The 16,192-nt window shown below is 53.5% G+C and overlaps 2 protein-coding genes across 2 annotated transcripts in view; both read left to right on the top strand.

The window, feature by feature from the left end:
• Positions 1-3,867: 3,867 nt before the first annotated feature.
• LOC306815020 (serine/threonine-protein kinase PAK 3-like) overlaps positions 3,868-16,192 on the top strand; it is a gene marked incomplete at its 3' end in the record, with an annotated part of 24,114 nt that continues 11,789 nt past the window's right edge. Inside the window, exons 1-2 of the mRNA XM_079331593.1 lie at positions 3,868-4,022; positions 4,960-4,997. Of these exons, the coding sequence (XP_079187719.1) occupies positions 4,976-4,997 (22 nt within the window). The 5' untranslated portion in view covers positions 3,868-4,022; positions 4,960-4,975. The remainder of the gene's footprint in view (positions 4,023-4,959; positions 4,998-16,192) is intronic.
• LOC306814996 (serine/threonine-protein kinase PAK 1-like) lies at positions 8,751-10,828 on the top strand (the record flags this gene model as incomplete). The annotated part of the gene is made up of 5 exons (XM_079331565.1): positions 8,751-8,858; positions 9,607-9,706; positions 9,995-10,191; positions 10,289-10,427; positions 10,665-10,828. Exons 1-5 carry the CDS (start codon positions 8,772-8,774, stop codon positions 10,826-10,828), a joined length of 687 nt encoding a protein of 228 aa, XP_079187691.1. The 5' UTR covers positions 8,751-8,771.

Here is a 16,192-nt window from a genome sequence, read left to right as displayed (position 1 = left end):
GCAGCAGCTGCAGTGTCCTCTTCCATTTCTTGTAGGTTTTTGAACTTATAGAAAGGAACGGGCCCCCCAAACTGCAGAACCCCAGGCTCCACTCGGCTCTCCTGCGCGACTTCCTGCGGTGCTGCCTGCAGGCAGACGAGGACAGGCGCTGGTCTGCCCAGGAACTGCTGCAGGTGAGAAAAAGCAAAGCAGCCAAAGGGCCTGCGGGCTGAGGAGCCCCGCAGGAGAGGATAAAGAGGAGGGTGGGCCACGTGGGCCTGGCTGAGGCAGGGGTGACACAGGAAGCTCGAGGGGCAGATGCTGCCCTCGGTCCTCTTTGTGCGTCTTCCCGGCAGCCAGAGCAATCCTGCTGGAGCCTGTGCTCTTGCCAAGTGACAAGGGTTTCTTTCTTGTTTTGTTTTTCCTCTGGGCAGCATCCATTTGTGATCTCAGGCGATCCTGCCTCCAGCCTGGCTGCTCTGATCATCTCAGCCAAGCAAGTGCAGGAAGAATGGAGAGGACACGCTTGCGCCTAAGGAAGACTCCGTGCCCCGCCAGCTGAGAGGAGTGGAGAGGGCATGCCTGCTCTTCAGTCTGAGATTCAGCCATCCCCTGAATTTTCTTTGGTGCTCTGCCAGAGTTAGGAAATGGCACGTTTGGAGATTTTCCTAGGTTTAGTTAGGTGTTAGTTAGGACTGTAGAGTCGAGAAAGCTTCATTAATGAAGCATTATTTAGATAAGTGTAGATGTACTTTTGATGTAGGGTAGCTCAGAATTATCCTTTAAGGAGAAATAAGAATGAAGCTAGCAAAGAAGAAGCTGAGACTCAGAAGAACTGGACTATGCATGTCTGTGACCTGACAGTGCTCCAAAAAGCAACTGGAAGACAAAATGAGGAAGATGAAGATGATCAAGTAGCCAGAAGACACTCAGTTGCAGCCCTTAGTTTCAGTAGGAGTGGCAATAAAAGCTCAGAAGCCTCCAGAGCCCTGGTAGTTTCCCTTCCTTGCCGCGCTGGCTCTGAACTGGTCCGTGTCTTGGAAGCCGTGTGCTGCTGATGGCTTCTCCCGTTCATGGCTTTGCTCTGCTTCTGAGCGGCCCCAGACTCCTCCCCCTCACGGAGGGTCCCCTCCCGCCCCACAGCCCCCTGACAGCGGCCCCACACCAGCTGCCCTCTAGAGATGTTGTCCCTCTCGCCCTGGAATCCCCAGCGCCAGCCGCCCCTCCCAGCGGGGCAGGAGGAGGGACCCGGCCCCGCTTGCCCCACTTTCCTGGCGGTCACTGGCTATGGAAGAGTAAAGGAGCGCTGGAAGCACACGTTTCCTTACGATTCCCTCTCTTCATGCTTTGGGCCTTCAAGGTGCTCTGCTCCAGGGGATCCGAGGGCCTGCGCTGGGCTTTCCTTGCTGAGGTGTCATTCCTCCTTCTCTAAGGCCTGCAATTGCCTGCTTGATGGGAGCTGACTTGCAAATGGGGAAAACCAGACACTTTCCAATTGAGGGAACTCTCCTGGGTAACTCTTGGGGCTTGGGCTTTGTTCCCTTACTGCTCCAGTTGAAAGAATTTTTCCCATTAGTATGATAAGGAAGCCTGCCTGGGTTACACCCTGCCTTTTTTCAGGACTCAAGAGAAAGTGTAGGTGTGCACTGGGCTCCGGGCTTTTTTCACTTTCGCCAGCGAGGTGAGGGAGGACGACTGCCCCGTCTTCAACTCACGTGGATGGAACACTGGGAAGCCAGGCTCTCTGCTGTGGGACAATGCTCTGCATCCACTCCAGCCTACTGCCTCTAAAACCACAGCTGACCAACAAAACTGAAACCATGAGCAGAAAGCCCTTCCTCCACCTTTTCTCCTGTGTGGGACACAGCTGCCACTGCCCCTTTCCCCCCGTCATGTCTGCCACCTGCGCACTAGCACGGGCCCCAGCCCACCTTCCACCACCGGCACCGAGGGCAAGGCGAGGGTGTCTGCGGCTGAGAAAAGGACTGGAACGGAGTCATTTCTTCTGTTTTGTTATTCATTTTCACAGCTGCTATTGTTTCTGTTTGTCCAGTTAGATAGATTAGGAAAGACCTGTTATTCCTAGCACCTTACCTCTGCCTGAGAGATCTTGATTCCAAAATGATAATACTCGGGAGGGAGGGAGGGGGCTTACATTCTCTGTTTCAAGGAGGACTTTCTGCCTTTATTGGCACACACCTGTCCTTCAAACCAGGACAGTAACTCCTGCAGATTTTCAGCAATAGAATTTCACACCTACTAAGAATAACAGAGAATGAAGTATGGTACAAAAGGTTGTTGAGCTTATCAAGACCAACGTGTAACCCACCATCCGCTCATTAACCAAATCACTGCACTGAGTGACACAAACAGACTATTTTTTCAACAAGGATGGGCCAGGCCTTCGCAATTGCATTGATTTACAAGTACTATCCCCCAGCATGTGACGTGTGAAGAGCCCAGCCTAAGGCCCCTCAAAGACGCTGTCTTGTCCACCTGTTGCACACAGGTCAAAGCCCCTAAAGGGAAGGCCGTGTAAAATCATTCCTCAGGTCTGCTACTACAGCTGATGAGGAGAGGACTGGGGGAAAGTGACTCAGCTGAATTGGAGGTAGAAAAGCCACTGTAGAGGTAGAAAAACCATTCTAGAGGTAGAAAAAGCATTGCATGTCTGCATCGTGCTTCATGGGGATTGGTTGAATGATGCTTTTAAGACTGAAAAGTGTAAAACTCTCTACAATCAAGTGGCTCTCCTTTGCACCTGCCTGGGGACTCCGCGTCACTACAGACCCTCACCTCACGCCCAACAGATGAGCATCTGTGTGGGCTGAGTCACCACACAAGCAAGATAAGCCAGGGACCATTTTGCCATGGTTGAGCAGAGTTGGTTTCCAGAGGAGTTGCATGCACTTGATCCCTCCTGGCACCCAGTATTTTCTTTCTCTCTCAAGCTGGCTCCTGTCTTTCATTTGGGATTCTGCAAGAGAACACAGTGAGTACAGGTCATTTCTCCTGGCATTTGGCTATGCATATGCCTGCAGGGAATCTTCCAGGGAGCACGGAGCCTGGGCAAACACCTGTGAGAGTGCGGCTATGGACTGTTGCAAAGGGGCCTTCCTCGGGCTCGACATCTGCAGGCCATTGCAGAGCCGTGGGCCACAGGCTGCAGCCAGAGCTGCAACGCAACAAAACTGTGGCAGCCCAAGAAGGAGCGCACGGCTCTTCTGGATCTTCTGAGACTTGAAGTTGCCAGAGGAACAGCAAGCAGGACGAGAAGAACTTTGCATCAGGAGATAAGCCAGCATCTCCCTGACACAAAGGGAGGTCACGAGGCTCCAAACTGAGTCAAAGCTAAGGTGAACACACATCCATGTGCTCGAGAAGCAACTGCACAGGGCAATAGGCCTGGAAATTGATTTGCCTTGCTTCTTTTGCCCCCTGAATATCATTGAAGAAGTTTGGCTTTTGAGAAGCAACTGAGATGCCAGAAGGTAGAAGCAGACTGTGTTTTATTCAAAGACCTGGAGACCAAAAGAGACGTTTGCTGGCATTTCTTGGGTGCCAGCTGTTCCAGCGCATTTTCTGATACCGCCTGGGATGTGTCGAGCGCTGCCTCATGAAGCGTGAGGATTTTTGCTGGTGTTTTATGCCTGAGGAGAAACTGCCAAGCTTTTCCTGTGCATCAGCTGTACAGGAGATGGAGTTGCTGGCCACAAGTACGGCAACAAAGGCAGAGCAGCTGCTCTTGTGAGGTCACGGAAGCGGTGCCACGTCACAGAGCTGTCAGCACAGCGTCGTCCCGGTGCGCGCAAGGCCTCGCTGTCCAGAGCAGCTCTTGCGCTCGCCGGCTGCAGGAGGATCCGTGTGATCAAAGGGTTCTCAGCAGACGGCCAGCAGCCTGAGAGAAGCCTTGCTTCTTCCCTCGGCTGACATTCAGTGTGCAAGCCTGCAGAGCACCGCTAAAATGATCGGGAGAGTGTGTGCCGCGGCTTGCACCGTTTTTTCTGTTGCCTTTTCCGGCTACTGCCTGGTGCGACTGACTCGTAAGTGAAGGTTTTTCCTGGGGGTCACATCACCTGGCCTGTGCTTCACTCTGCTCTTTGTGCCTGAGTAGTGACCCAGTTGATTTGGGAGCAAAAGGACCATTCAGCTGCCCCCACTGTGGGAAATGTGTTGCCAATAGGGTCAGTTCCAAAAGGGGTGTCTGTACCAGGTGCTGGCTGGAGAGCATTTGCAATGCAACCTGCAGCAGGTTGCGTTCCCTGCACGGGACAGTGCGTGCCACTGGAGTCTGTCATTCCTTCAGCTTGCTGCTTCAACCTGGAGCACCTGCAAGGTGCAGACTCTAAGGAGAGATCCTCAGAAACACTTGTAAACGTGCTGCGGTTCTCTCTGGGAGTGAGGGAAAGCATCTTTGGCTGCACATTCTGCCATTTAGGGGCCTTGGCCATCTGACTTGACCCTTTATGGTGTGCCAAGAGGCGATTCCTTTGGCCATGCAGCACAAACTCCAAAGCAGTTAGGGTTTGCTGCTGAAGCCAGGAGGGCTTCCCAGGGGTCTTCAGCAGAGAGCTGCCACAGGGAATAGGGCCTGTGGGGGAAACTTTCCTTGGGCATGGTCTTCAGAAAATTGATGGGGATTACTGCATGCAATTTCTAAAGACGTACATAAAATGCAGCAAACAGGAAAACATTGCTTGAGCTGTTGGGTAGAATAGAAACTCTGCCTTGTTAAAAAGCAGCAGGCAATTCCGTGACCATGATTCTATTTGCCCCGTGGCACAAGCAGCCCAAACGTAGTCAGAGCCTAGGGTAGTGTCCTTGTTGTTCTCTTCCTTGCCGTGGCAAAGAACGATTGCTCCTGGAGGCAATGTTGGGAAAGGGGAAATGTTCTCTTTTGGGACTAAATTGTTCTGTGCTACTCCACAAGACTGGCACATTTCTAAGGGCATCTGTCTCCTTTTCCTTTGCTCGCTGCAGGTCACCTCAGACGCACATGGAGACAAGACGGTCCTTTGGTGAGTGGCGAAGGAACTTGTGACGTTGCTGGCGTGTTAAGAATTGTGGGGCAAGCTGTGAGCTTGGCCTGTTGCAGGAGAGCGTAGAGTGCCAGCCTGCGAGGCTGATAGAAAGCCCAAGTGGCTGTTGGCCTCAGCAGTAGCAAAGGGAGCACTGGCTCTGCCCTCATTTCCAATGAAAAGCCTTTGCAGAGATGAAAGCCAAGTGCGGCAGCCAAAATGCACAGCAAGATGGAAGTCCCAGCTAATTCACCCATCCTCGTAGGATTTCATGACTCTGAATGCACTTGCGTCAAACTCTGTGATTCCCGTCCTCTTCCTGTATACGCAAGTCAACAGAAACCAGCTCCTAAAGGTTTGCCTGCTCCCAGTCTCTCTCACTGCTCTCTGTCTGCAGGGCTCAACGGCAGACTCAGCATCTCCTCTGGCTCCCTCTCTTGCTGAGGAAGAGGCAAAAGAGGAGCAAAATGACATCAAGACGCCAGCTGCTGTCCCTCCACAGCCACAACATGCAGAGCCAGTGAGTGGCACCTGTGGTTGTCAGTGCCTTTGGTGCAAAGCCAAGCTTCTGGTTTTGGAGGAGATAGCCCTGGGTGCCTGGCTTGGCTGAAGATGCTGGGGGCTCTGTGCCTGCCATGACCTTAGTGCTGCTTCAGCCAAGCCAGGCACCCCTGCCTGATAGGTTCTGAATTTGGACATGGAAGCAGCTCTTTGCTGGGCATGCTGAGAGGTTCCGAGAATGTCCCGTGGCATCAGGACAGCGGGCAGCATTAAATTAGGGCCAGTGTAGAAGTGAGCCCCTTGGTGCCCCGATGTCTGTGCAGGCCTGCCTGTGCTCAGCGGGCAGAGCGTCCAAAGGCGCAGACCACAGCCTGCAGGGATACTCAGGAGACACTGGTACCTGGAAGGACCCTGCCCATAATTAGCATGGGCTAATTAGCTGCAGGAGCAACACAGACTGCGCTGCACTTGCACAGGGTGCCAGCAGAGCTTGCTGAGGAGAATCCTAGGCAGCTCAGCATTGTAAAGGGCAGTGGGTCTTGGAAGGGCTGGGATGCAGCTCTGAAGGGCCACTCCTTCAAGCCTGAAATGCAGAGGGGAAATGAGCAAAACAGATCCGAAAAGGCACATGCTCTTGGGTGTCTGCTTAGACACCTGCATGCCAGCTGCGGGCTATCTCAGTTGTTCAGGGGAACAAGGAAGAAGAAAAGAAACCAGGCTCTGGGGCCGAGCTCTGATCTCCTTCTCCCGATTTTTGCAAATGCCTCAATACCTTGTGGCAGGCCTCTAGCAGAAAAGCTGATAAAATGTTGCATGTAACAGTCAATCCATGAGCTCCAGTATCCTAGTAGCCTTTGAGGTTTTCCCATTGCCTCTGAGTAGGGGACATCCAAAATCCCCCAGCCGAAGTGGCCAGGCGGTGGCTGACAGCAGCTCCCTAAAGCCTTGCCCTTCCCATGTGCTCTGCGGAGCACGTGTGCCAGCCACCCTTCTGACGGGCAATCCTTTCCTCTCCAGCTCCACACACCCTCTGCACTTCAGCGAGCCGCCGCAGCAGCAGCGCCTGCGGCTGCCAGCGCTCGGTCCAGCAGCCCAGCCCGGCAGCCCCAGAGGAGAGAGGAGCAGAGCCGGAAGACCCTGAGTACGTCTGGTGTATTTCTTGTTGCCAGAGCACTGTGTTGTCTGCGTGTCTCGCTCTTGGCCGTGGCAGAAGCTCCTTCCCGGTTGGGTGTCTCACAGGCACTTGGGCCTCCCTGCAGAACCTGTGCCTGTGCTCTGAGGCGGCGACAGAGCGCTGGGGCTGCTCCTGGTGCCCCTGAGGGCAGCTGGGACTGCCTTGGCTCTGCCTGGGCTGCCTTCTCTGCCAAAGACAAAAGCAGAGAGGATTGTTTCTGCTTGAGCAGAAGGCTGGCCCCTAGCTTGTGACCAGGGCCCAGGCAGCTCTCTTGCCCCAGCTGTTTTCTGCCTGTGGGTTTTACTCCTCCTTTGGCTCAGACACTTTTTGCTACTAAGTGTCTCTGCTAGTGAGAGTTGATGTGACCAGAGAGGCTGCCAAGGCCTTGCCTTTGCTCTGAGGGCCCAGTTCTTAAAGGCCCATCCTTCTGGCTTATCTCATGAGATGCTGTGCTTGAAACAAACAAAACCCTTCTTGGTAAGGCCAGCTGCTGAAAGGTGGAGAAGATTGCCCTCCCACCTGCTGATCTCAGCAGCTGCAAGCCAAGTGACTGCAAAGGTCCCAGAGCTCGCCACAGTGGGGCTGCACTTGGGATCATGTGTGGAGTGGCCTCCGTGCATGACAGTGAGTGTCTTGCACTGCTTTTGTCTTTCAGGGAGCAGTTGTGAGTCTGGGCCAGCCGAGGCAGAGATACACGGCATTTGAAGAACTCGGACGTGGGTAAGTGTGACGCCTGCTCCTTCTACAAAAGTGTGGGCCACGTCTTTGGCTGGTGCAATATCAAGCGTGAAGTCAGGCAAGCTCCAAACACGGTCAAACTCAGCCTTTCCCTCCTGCCACCTCTCAGGACTGCTGAGTCAGGGCAGTCCAAAGGCATCATCAAAGACAATTGGGTGCCGGCCATGTCCTGTTGCGCAAGGAGCAGGAGCTGGAAGATCTCCTGCCTCTGCAGCTTTATGGCCTAGAAGAGCACCTTGGCACTCAAGAATTACCAGATTCTCAAACACAGTGCTTGGAATATGATTTTTCTCTACAGTTTTACATGTGCATGCATGCAAACCCACACATGAGTACAGTTGCCCTTAGGTTTGGAACAGATCTAACTGGGCGTGTGCCTTGGAGATTTGCAGCAGCCCTTGGTCTTTGTGTTGGAGCTGATTTGCTCTTGCACACCCTGCCCTCCATGGCACAGGCTGGGGGCTGATGAGCTACAGGGCTGAAGAGACTCTGCAGTCAGGCATTTTCTAGAGAGGCCAGGCAGCCTGGGGACGTCTCCTGCCTGGCCTTGCCTTCACTGCCACAGACTGAAGGCCTTTCTCTGCTGCTGTTTTCTTTCCAGGGGATTTGGAACTGTTTATAAAGCACTCGATGCCAGCACAGGACGACAGGTAAAGGGTCGACACCCCCAGCAGATTTTGCAGCTCTGGAGCGCTTTCCCCACTGCTGTCAGCTCAGCCTGGAGCTCTGGGTGGCCGCTGCATGTCTGCAGAAGAGGCTGTTGCTCTGAAGCACAGTCTGTGCTGGGACTGCAGTATGCACTTGGGATGGGCTGTGGTGCCTCTCCTAAACTCTGCTGTCCAGTAGCAGGGCAGTTTGGCACAGCTCGCTGTGTCTTTGCGCAAGCACTTGCTCTGTGCTCCCTGAGATCTCGGGCAAGGAGCGATTTCTCTAGTTACTGGTTTTCAATGTCCTTTCAGGTGGCCATCAAGAAAATGAGCCTTCAGGAGGAGGCATCCGAGGAGCTGGCTGTCAATGAAATCCTGGCCATGAGGGACAACAGGAACGCAAATATTGTCACCTACTTCGACAGGTTGGGCTGCTGTCATTTTGCTGTTCCTTTAGATTGGGCAAGGCAGAAGAGAGACAGCCCTTTGGTGCATGCCAGAAAGGGAGCTGCCGGTGATTTCTGTAGTCATTGCCTGGGCACGACAGGAGGTGGCACTCGGCGTGCAATGATCTCTTGTGGCACACGTAGCTTGGAGAGCAGGTGCAAAAGGCTGGCTCAGGCCCTGGGGTGAGCGAGCTGTGGCCATTTGCTCTCTGGCCATGCTCTGGTTTTCTTCTTCCAGCTACCTGGTGGATGGGAACTCTGGCTGGCCATGGAGTTCATGGACGGCGGCACGTTGTCGGATGTGCTGAGGGCAGTGTACCTGGAGGAAGGACAGATCGGCGCTGTCTGTCGGGAGGTGAGGGATGCCGCTTGTGCTTGCCCTGGCCTGCCCAGCTGGCCTTGTCAGTTGGTGGGAAGGACTGCAGAGATTTCTTGCTCACGCCTTTCTTTTGGAGATTCTGTCACATCACAGAGAAGAAGAAGAAGGACCATCTGCAATGAGCTGCCTGCCGGTTTCCCTGCACTCCCTGGGCTCTGTTCTTGCACGCTGGCATACTGTCTGTCCTACTGGTGCTCAGGCTCACTCACTTCCTTGCTTTCACTTCTTTTGTCTTGTCAGCTTTTCCTCTCAACCTCTGCACGCATCGTATCTGGCTCTCCTGCATTCCTTGCCCCTCTAAGCAGGCTTGCAGGTTGCAAATTTTCAAGCTCAGGGCAATGGAGATGTCCTCAGCCTCAAAGGAGAGCGTTTCAGCCAGATGCCATTGGATTCTGGACACAGGTCTAATGTGTCTGCTTCCCCCTCTGCTACCACAGGGCTCTCAAGAATATCTTTGCCATGACTCCTCTTAGTCAAAGTGCATGTGGTTTTTCCTGAAAGCAGGAAGGGCTTTAGGAATCTCAGATGCATTCCAAGGAGGACAGAACATTTCAAAGAGTGGTTGAAGCAGCACCTTCTTTCCCTTCTCTTTTCTCACCGTTATGTTGCTCCCTGCCTCTCAACTCCATGACAGAGCTGTCAGTCTCGTGGAGACCTTTCCTTTTCTCTAGGTTGGAATCAGGTGCTGAACTTTTCCCCTCTGCCTCTGTCCTTTCTCTCTCAGTGCCTGCAAGGACTGCGTTTCCTTCATTCCCGCCAAGTCATCCACAGAGACGTCAAAAGCGGCAACGTTCTTGTGGGCATGGACGGATCTGTCAAGTTGGGTGCGTATCCCTGGGCAAGTGCAGCGTTGACAGCATGTGCTCTGGGGCAGCTTTTGGGTGACTATCAGTTGCCCAGAAGTGCTGCTGGGCCAGTTGTGTGGAAGGTGGGAATGTTTCTGTGGCAGCCAATGCCTTATTTCTCTGGCTCCGCCCCGTGGGAGCAGAGCACGGCTTGCTTTTGCAGCCGGGGCCTGCAGCGTGGTGCCTTGTCAGGCGTGGGGGTGGGCAAGGCTTTTGCCTGGTTTGGCAGGGGAAGCTGCCTCTGACAGACTTGTTTTTTCTCCTCAGCTGACTTTGGCCTCTGTGCTCAGCTCAGCCGCGAGCGCAGCAAGCGCAGCTCCAGGGTGGGCACTCCCAGCTGGATGGCACCGCAGGTGGTGAGAGGAGAAGCCTACGGCCCCAAAGTGGACATCTGGTCGCTGGGGATCATGGGGCTGGAAATGGTGGAAGGGGAAGCTCCTTACCAGAGGGAAGCCCGTCTGAGGGTAAGGTGCAGCTTCCTAAAGGGGGCTGCTTCTAAAGGGCGAGAGCTCTTGTGGCTAGGAAAGCAGCAGCTGCAGTGTCCTCTTCCATTTCTTGTAGGTTTTTGAACTGATAGAAAGGAACGGGCCCCCCCAAACTGCAGAACCCCAGGCTCCACTCGGCTCTCCTGCGCGACTTCCTGCGGTGCTGCCTGCAGGCAGACGAGGACAGGCGCTGGTCTGCCCAGGAACTGCTGCAGGTGAGAAAAAGCAAAGCGGCCAAAGGGCCTGCGGGCTGAGGAGCCCGCAGGAGAGGATAAAGAGGGAGGTGGGCCACGTGGGCCTGGCTTGAGGACGGGGTGGCACAGGACGCTCGAGGGGCAGATGCGCCTCGGTCCTCTTTGTGCGTCTTCCCGGCAGCCAGAGCAATCCTGCTGGAGCCTGTGCTCTTGCCAAGTGACAAGGGTTTCTTTCTTGTTTGTTTTTCCTCTGGGCAGCATCCATTTGTGATCTCAGGCGATCCTGCCTCCAGCCTGGCTGCTCTGATCATCTCAGCCAAGCAAGTGCAGGAAGAATGGAGAGGACACGCTTGCGCCTGAGGAAGACTCCGTGCCCCGCCACTGAGAGGAGTGGAGAGGGCCATGCCTGCTCTTCAGTCTGAGATTTCAGCCTCCCCTGAATTTTCTTTGGTGCTCTGCCAGAGTTAGGAAATGGCACGTTTGGAGATTTGTCCTAGGTTTAGTTAGGTGTTAGTTAGGAATTGTAGAGTCAAGAAAGCTTCATTAATGAAGCATTATTAGTAAGATAGATGTACTTTTGATGTAGGGTAGCTCAGAATTATCCTTTAAGGAGAAATTAAGAATGAAGCTAGCAAAGAAGAAGCTGAGACTCAGAAGAACTGGAGCTATGCATGTCTGTGACCTGACAGTGCTCCAAAAAGCAACTGGAAGACAAAATGAGAACGATGAAGATAAAGAAGTAGCCAGAAGAGGCTGTGTTGCAGCCCTTAGTTTCAGCAGTGGCAAATAAAAGCTCAGAAGCCTCCCAGAGCCCTGGCAGGTTCCCTTCCTTGCCGCGCTGGTCTGAACTGGGTGCGTGCCTTGGAAGCCGTGTGCTTGCGGACGGCTTCTCCCGTTCACGGCTTTGCGCTGCTGCCCAGCGGCCCAAGGCTCTTCCCCCTGGACGGAGGGTCCCCTCCCGCCCCACCAGGTCCCTGACAGCTGCCCCAACACCAGCTTGCCCTCTAGAGATGTTTTCCCTCTCGCCCTGGAATCCCCCAGCGCCAGCCGCCCCTCACGGCGGGGCAGGAGGAGGGACCAGGCCCCGCTTGCCCCCCCTTTCCTGGCGGGTCTCTGGCTATGGAAGAGTTAAAGGAGGGCTGAAAAGAGCACGTTTTGCTGACACTTCCTCTCTTCAACCTTTGCGCCTCCAAGGAGCTCTGCTCCAGGGGATCCAAGGGCCTGCACTGGGCTGTCCTTGCTGAGGTGTCCATTCCTCCTTCTCTGAGCCCTGCAATTGACCTGCTTGATGGGAGCTTGACTTGCAAATGGGGAAAACCAGACACTTTCCATTGAGGGAACCTCCTGGGTAACTCTTGGGGCTTGGGCTTTGTTCCCTTACTGCTCCAGTGAAAGAATTTTTCCATTAGTATGATAAGGAAGCCTGCCTGGGTTACACCCTGCCTTTATTCAGGACTTCAAGAGAAGTGTAGGTGTGCACTGGGCTCCGGGCTTTTTTCACTTCGCCAGCGAGGTGAGGGAGGACAACTGCCCCGTCTTCAGCTCACGTGGGTGGAACACTGGGAAGCCAGGCTCTCTGCTGTGGGACAATGCTCTGCATCCACTCCAGCCTACTGCCTCTAAAACCACAGCTGACCAACAAAACTGAAACCATGAGCAGAAAGCCCTTCCTCCACCTTTTCTCCTGTGTGGGACACAGCTGCCACTGCCCCTTTCCCCCCGTCCTGTCTGCCACCTGCGCAGTAGCACGGGCCCCAGCCCACCTTCCACCACCGGCACCGAGGGCAGGCGAGGGTGTCTGCGGCTGAGAAAAGGACTGGAACGGAGTTCTTCTGTTTTGTTATTCATTTTCACAGCTGCTATTGTTTCTGTTTGTCCAGTTAGATATATTAGGAAAGACCTGTTATTCCTAGCACCTTACCTCTGCCTGAGAGATCCTGATTCCAAAATGATAATACTCGGGAGGGAGGGAGGGGGCTTATATTCTCTGTTTCAAGGAGGACTTTCTGCCTTTATTGGCACAACCTGTCCTTCAAACCAGGACAGTAACTCCTGCAGATTTTCAGCAATAGAATTTCACACCTACTAAGAATAACAGAGAATGAAGTATGGTACAAAAGGTTGTTGAGCTTATCAAGACCAACGTGTAACCCACCACCGCTCATTAACCAAATCACTGCACTGAGTGACACAAACAGACTATTTTTTCAACAAGGATGGGCCAGGCCTTCGCAATTGCATTGATTTTCAAGTACTATCCCCCAGCATGTGACGTGTGAAGAGCCCAGCCTAAGGCCCCTCAAAGACGCTGTCTTGTCCACCTGTTGCACACAGGTCAAAGCCCCTAAAGGGAAGGCCGTGTAAAATCATTCCTCAGGTCTGCTACTACAGCTGATGAGGAGGACTGGGGGAAAGTGACTCAGCTGAATTGGAGGTAGAAAAGCCACTGTAGAGGTAGAAAAACCATTCTAGAGGTAGAAAAAGCATTGCATGTCTGCATCGTGCTTCATGGGGATTGGTTGAATGATGCTTTTAAGACTGAAAAGTGTAAAACTCTCTACAATCAAGTGGCTCTCCTTTGCACCTGCCTGGGGACTCCGCGTCACTACAGACCCTCACCTCACGCCCAACAGATGAGCATCTGTGTGGGCTGAGTCACCACACAAGCAAGATAAGTCAGGGACCATTTTGCCATGGTTGAGCAGAGTTGGTTTCCAGAGGAGTTGTGTGCGCTTGATCCCCCTGGCACCCAGTATTTTCTTTCTCTCTCAAGCTGGCTCCTGCTTTAATTTGGGATTCTGCAAGAGAAGAGACTGAGTGCACGTCATTTCTACTGGGATTTGGCAATGCAAATGCCTGCAGGGACCCTTCCAGGGAGCATGGAGCCTGGGCAAACACCTGTGAGAGTGCGCTTTTGGACTGTTGCAAAGGGGCCTTCTTTGGGCTCGACATCTGCAGGCCATTGCAGAGCCGTGGGCCGCAGGCTGCAGCCAGAGCTGCAACACAACAAAAGTGTGGCAGCCCAAGAATCAGCGCACGGCTCTTCTGGATGTTGTGAGACTTGAAGTTGCCCGAGGAACAGCAAGGAGCAGAAGAAGAGCTTTGCATCAGGAGATAAGCAGCATCTCCCTGACCCAAAGGGAGGTCACGAGCCTCCAAAGTGAGTCAAAGCAAAGTGGACACGCACAAGATGCAACTGCACACCGCAATAGGCCTGGAAATTTATTTCCCTTGCTCTTCTTTTGTCCCCTCAATGTCATTGAAGAAGTTTGGTTTTGAAAAGCAAATGACATGCCAGAAATCTGAAGCACACTTTCTTTTAGTCAAAGCCTTGGGGATCAAAAGTCATGTTTGCTTGCATCTCTTAGGCTCCAGATGGTTCAGTGCATTTTCTGAGTTTTTCTGGGATGTCTCGAGCGCTGGCTCATGGAGCATGAGGATTTTTGCTGGTGTTTTATGCCTGAGGAGAAACCGCCAGGCTTTTCCTTTGCATCAGCTGTACAGGAGATGGGGTTGCTGGGCACAAGGACGGCAACAAAGGCAGAGCAGCCGCTCTTGTGAGGTCACAGCAGCGGCGCCACGTCACAGCGCTGTCAGCACAGCGCCGTCCCGGTGCGCGCAAGGCCTCGCTGCCCAGAGCAGCTCTTGCGCTCTCTGGCTGCTGGAGATCCTTGTGAGCTCTCAGCAGAAGTCTGCACCCCGAGAGGAGCCTTGCTTCAAACTTGGGGTGGCGTTCAGCGTGCAAACCTGCAGAGCACTTCCAAAATGATCGGAAAGCCTGTGCCGCGGTTTGCACCATATTTTCTGTTGCCTATTCTGGATACTACCTGCTGCAGCTGACTCGTAAGTGAAGCTTTATCCTGGGGATGGCATCACCTGGCCTGTGCTTCACTCTGCTCTTTATGCCTGAGTAGTCACCGTTGATTTGGGAGCAAAATGACCGTTCAGCTGCCCCCACTGTGGGAAATCTGTTGCCAAAAGGGTCAGTTCCTGAAAGGGTGTTTCTGTACCAGGCGCTGGGTGGAGAGTATTTGCAGTTTAACCTGCAGCAGGTTGTGTTCCCTACACGGGACAGTGCATGGCAGTGGAGTCTGTCATTCCTTCAGCTTGCTGCTTCAACCTAGACCACCTGCAAAATGCAGACTCTATGGAGAGATCCTCAGAAACACTTCTAAAAACTCTGCGCTTCTCTCCGGAGTGAGGGAAAGCATCTTTGGCTGCACATTCTGCCATTTAGGGGCCTTGGCCATCTGACTTGACCCTTTATGGTGTGCCAAGACGGCGATTCCCTTGGCCATGCAGCACAAACTCCAAAGCAGTTAGGGTTTGCTGTGAAGCCAGGAGGGCTTCCCAGGGGTCTTCAGCAGAACTGCCACAGGGAAGAGGGCCGTGGGGAAACTTTCCTTGGGCATGGTCTTCAGAAAATTGATGGGGATTACTGCATGCAATTTCTAAAGACGTACATAAAATGCAGCAAAGAGAAGAGGAAAACATTGCTTGAGCTGTTGGGTAGAATAGAAACTCTGCCTTGTTAAAAAGCAGCAGGCAATTCCGTGACCATGATTCTATTTGCCCCGTGGCACAAGCAGCCCAAACGTAGTCAGAGCCTAGGGTAGTGTCCTTGTTGTTCTCTTCCTTGCCGTGGCAAAGAACGATTGCTCCTGGAGGCATGTTGGGAAAGGGGAAATGTTCTCTTTTGGGACTAAAATCTTCTCTGGTACTCCACAAGACAGGCACATTTCTAAGGGCATCTGACTCCTTTTCCTTTGTTCGTTGCAGGTCAACTCAGACGCGCATGGAGAAAAGACGTTCCTTTGGTGAGTGGAGAAGGAACTTGTGACCTTGCTGGTGTGTAAGAATTGTGGGGCGAGCTCTGAGCTTGGCCTGTTGCAGGAGAGTGGAGAGTGCCAGCCTGGGAGGCTGATAGAAAGCCCAAGTGGCTGTTGGCCTCAGCAGTAGCAAAGGCAGCACTGGCTCTTTCCTCATTTTCCAATGAAAAGCCTTTCATGAGAAGAAAGCCAAGTGCGGCAGCCAAAATGCAGAGCAAGATGGAGTCCCAGCTAATTCACCCATCTTCCTAGGAGTGTCATGACTCTGAATTCCACTTGTGATTCCCCTCTTGTGGCTGTATACGCAGCTCAACAGAAACCAACTCCTAAAGCTTTGGCTGCTCCCAGTCTCTCTCACTGCTTTCTTTCTGCAGGGCTCAACGGCAGACTCACCATCTCCTCTGGCTCCCTCTCTTGCTGAGGAAGAGGCAAAAGAGGAGCAAAATGACATCAAGATGCCAGCTGCTGTCCCTCCACAGCCACAACATGCAGAGCCAGTGAGTGGCACCTGTGGTTGTCAGTGCCTTTGGTGCAAAGCCAAGCTTCAGGTTTTGGAGGAGTCAGCCCTTGGTGCCGGTGGCTGAAGATGCTGGGGGCTCTGTGCCTGCCATGACTTAGTGCTGCTTCAGCCAAGCCAGGCACCCCTGCCTGATAGGTTCTGAATTTGGACATGGAAGCAGCTCTTTGCTGGCATGCTGAGAGGTTCCGAGAATGTCCCGTGGCATCAGACAGCGGGCATCATTAAATTATGGCCAGTGTAGAAGTGAGCCCCTTGGTGCCCCGTGTCTGTGCAGGCTGCCTGTGCTCAGCGGGCAGAGCGCTCCAAAGGAGCAGACCACAGCCCTGCAGGATACTCAGGAGACACTGGCCCCTGGAAGGACCTGCCCATAATTAGCATGGGCTAATTAGCTGCAGGAGCAACACAGACTGCGCTGCACTTGCACAGGGTGCCAGCAG

This window comes from Erithacus rubecula (genome assembly GCF_903797595.1).
Source record: "Erithacus rubecula genome assembly, contig: SUPER_Z_unloc_5, whole genome shotgun sequence".
Taxonomy (NCBI): domain Eukaryota; kingdom Metazoa; phylum Chordata; class Aves; order Passeriformes; family Muscicapidae; genus Erithacus; species Erithacus rubecula.
Note: the sequence above shows the minus strand (reverse complement) of the source record. Positions and strands in the feature narration are given on the sequence as shown.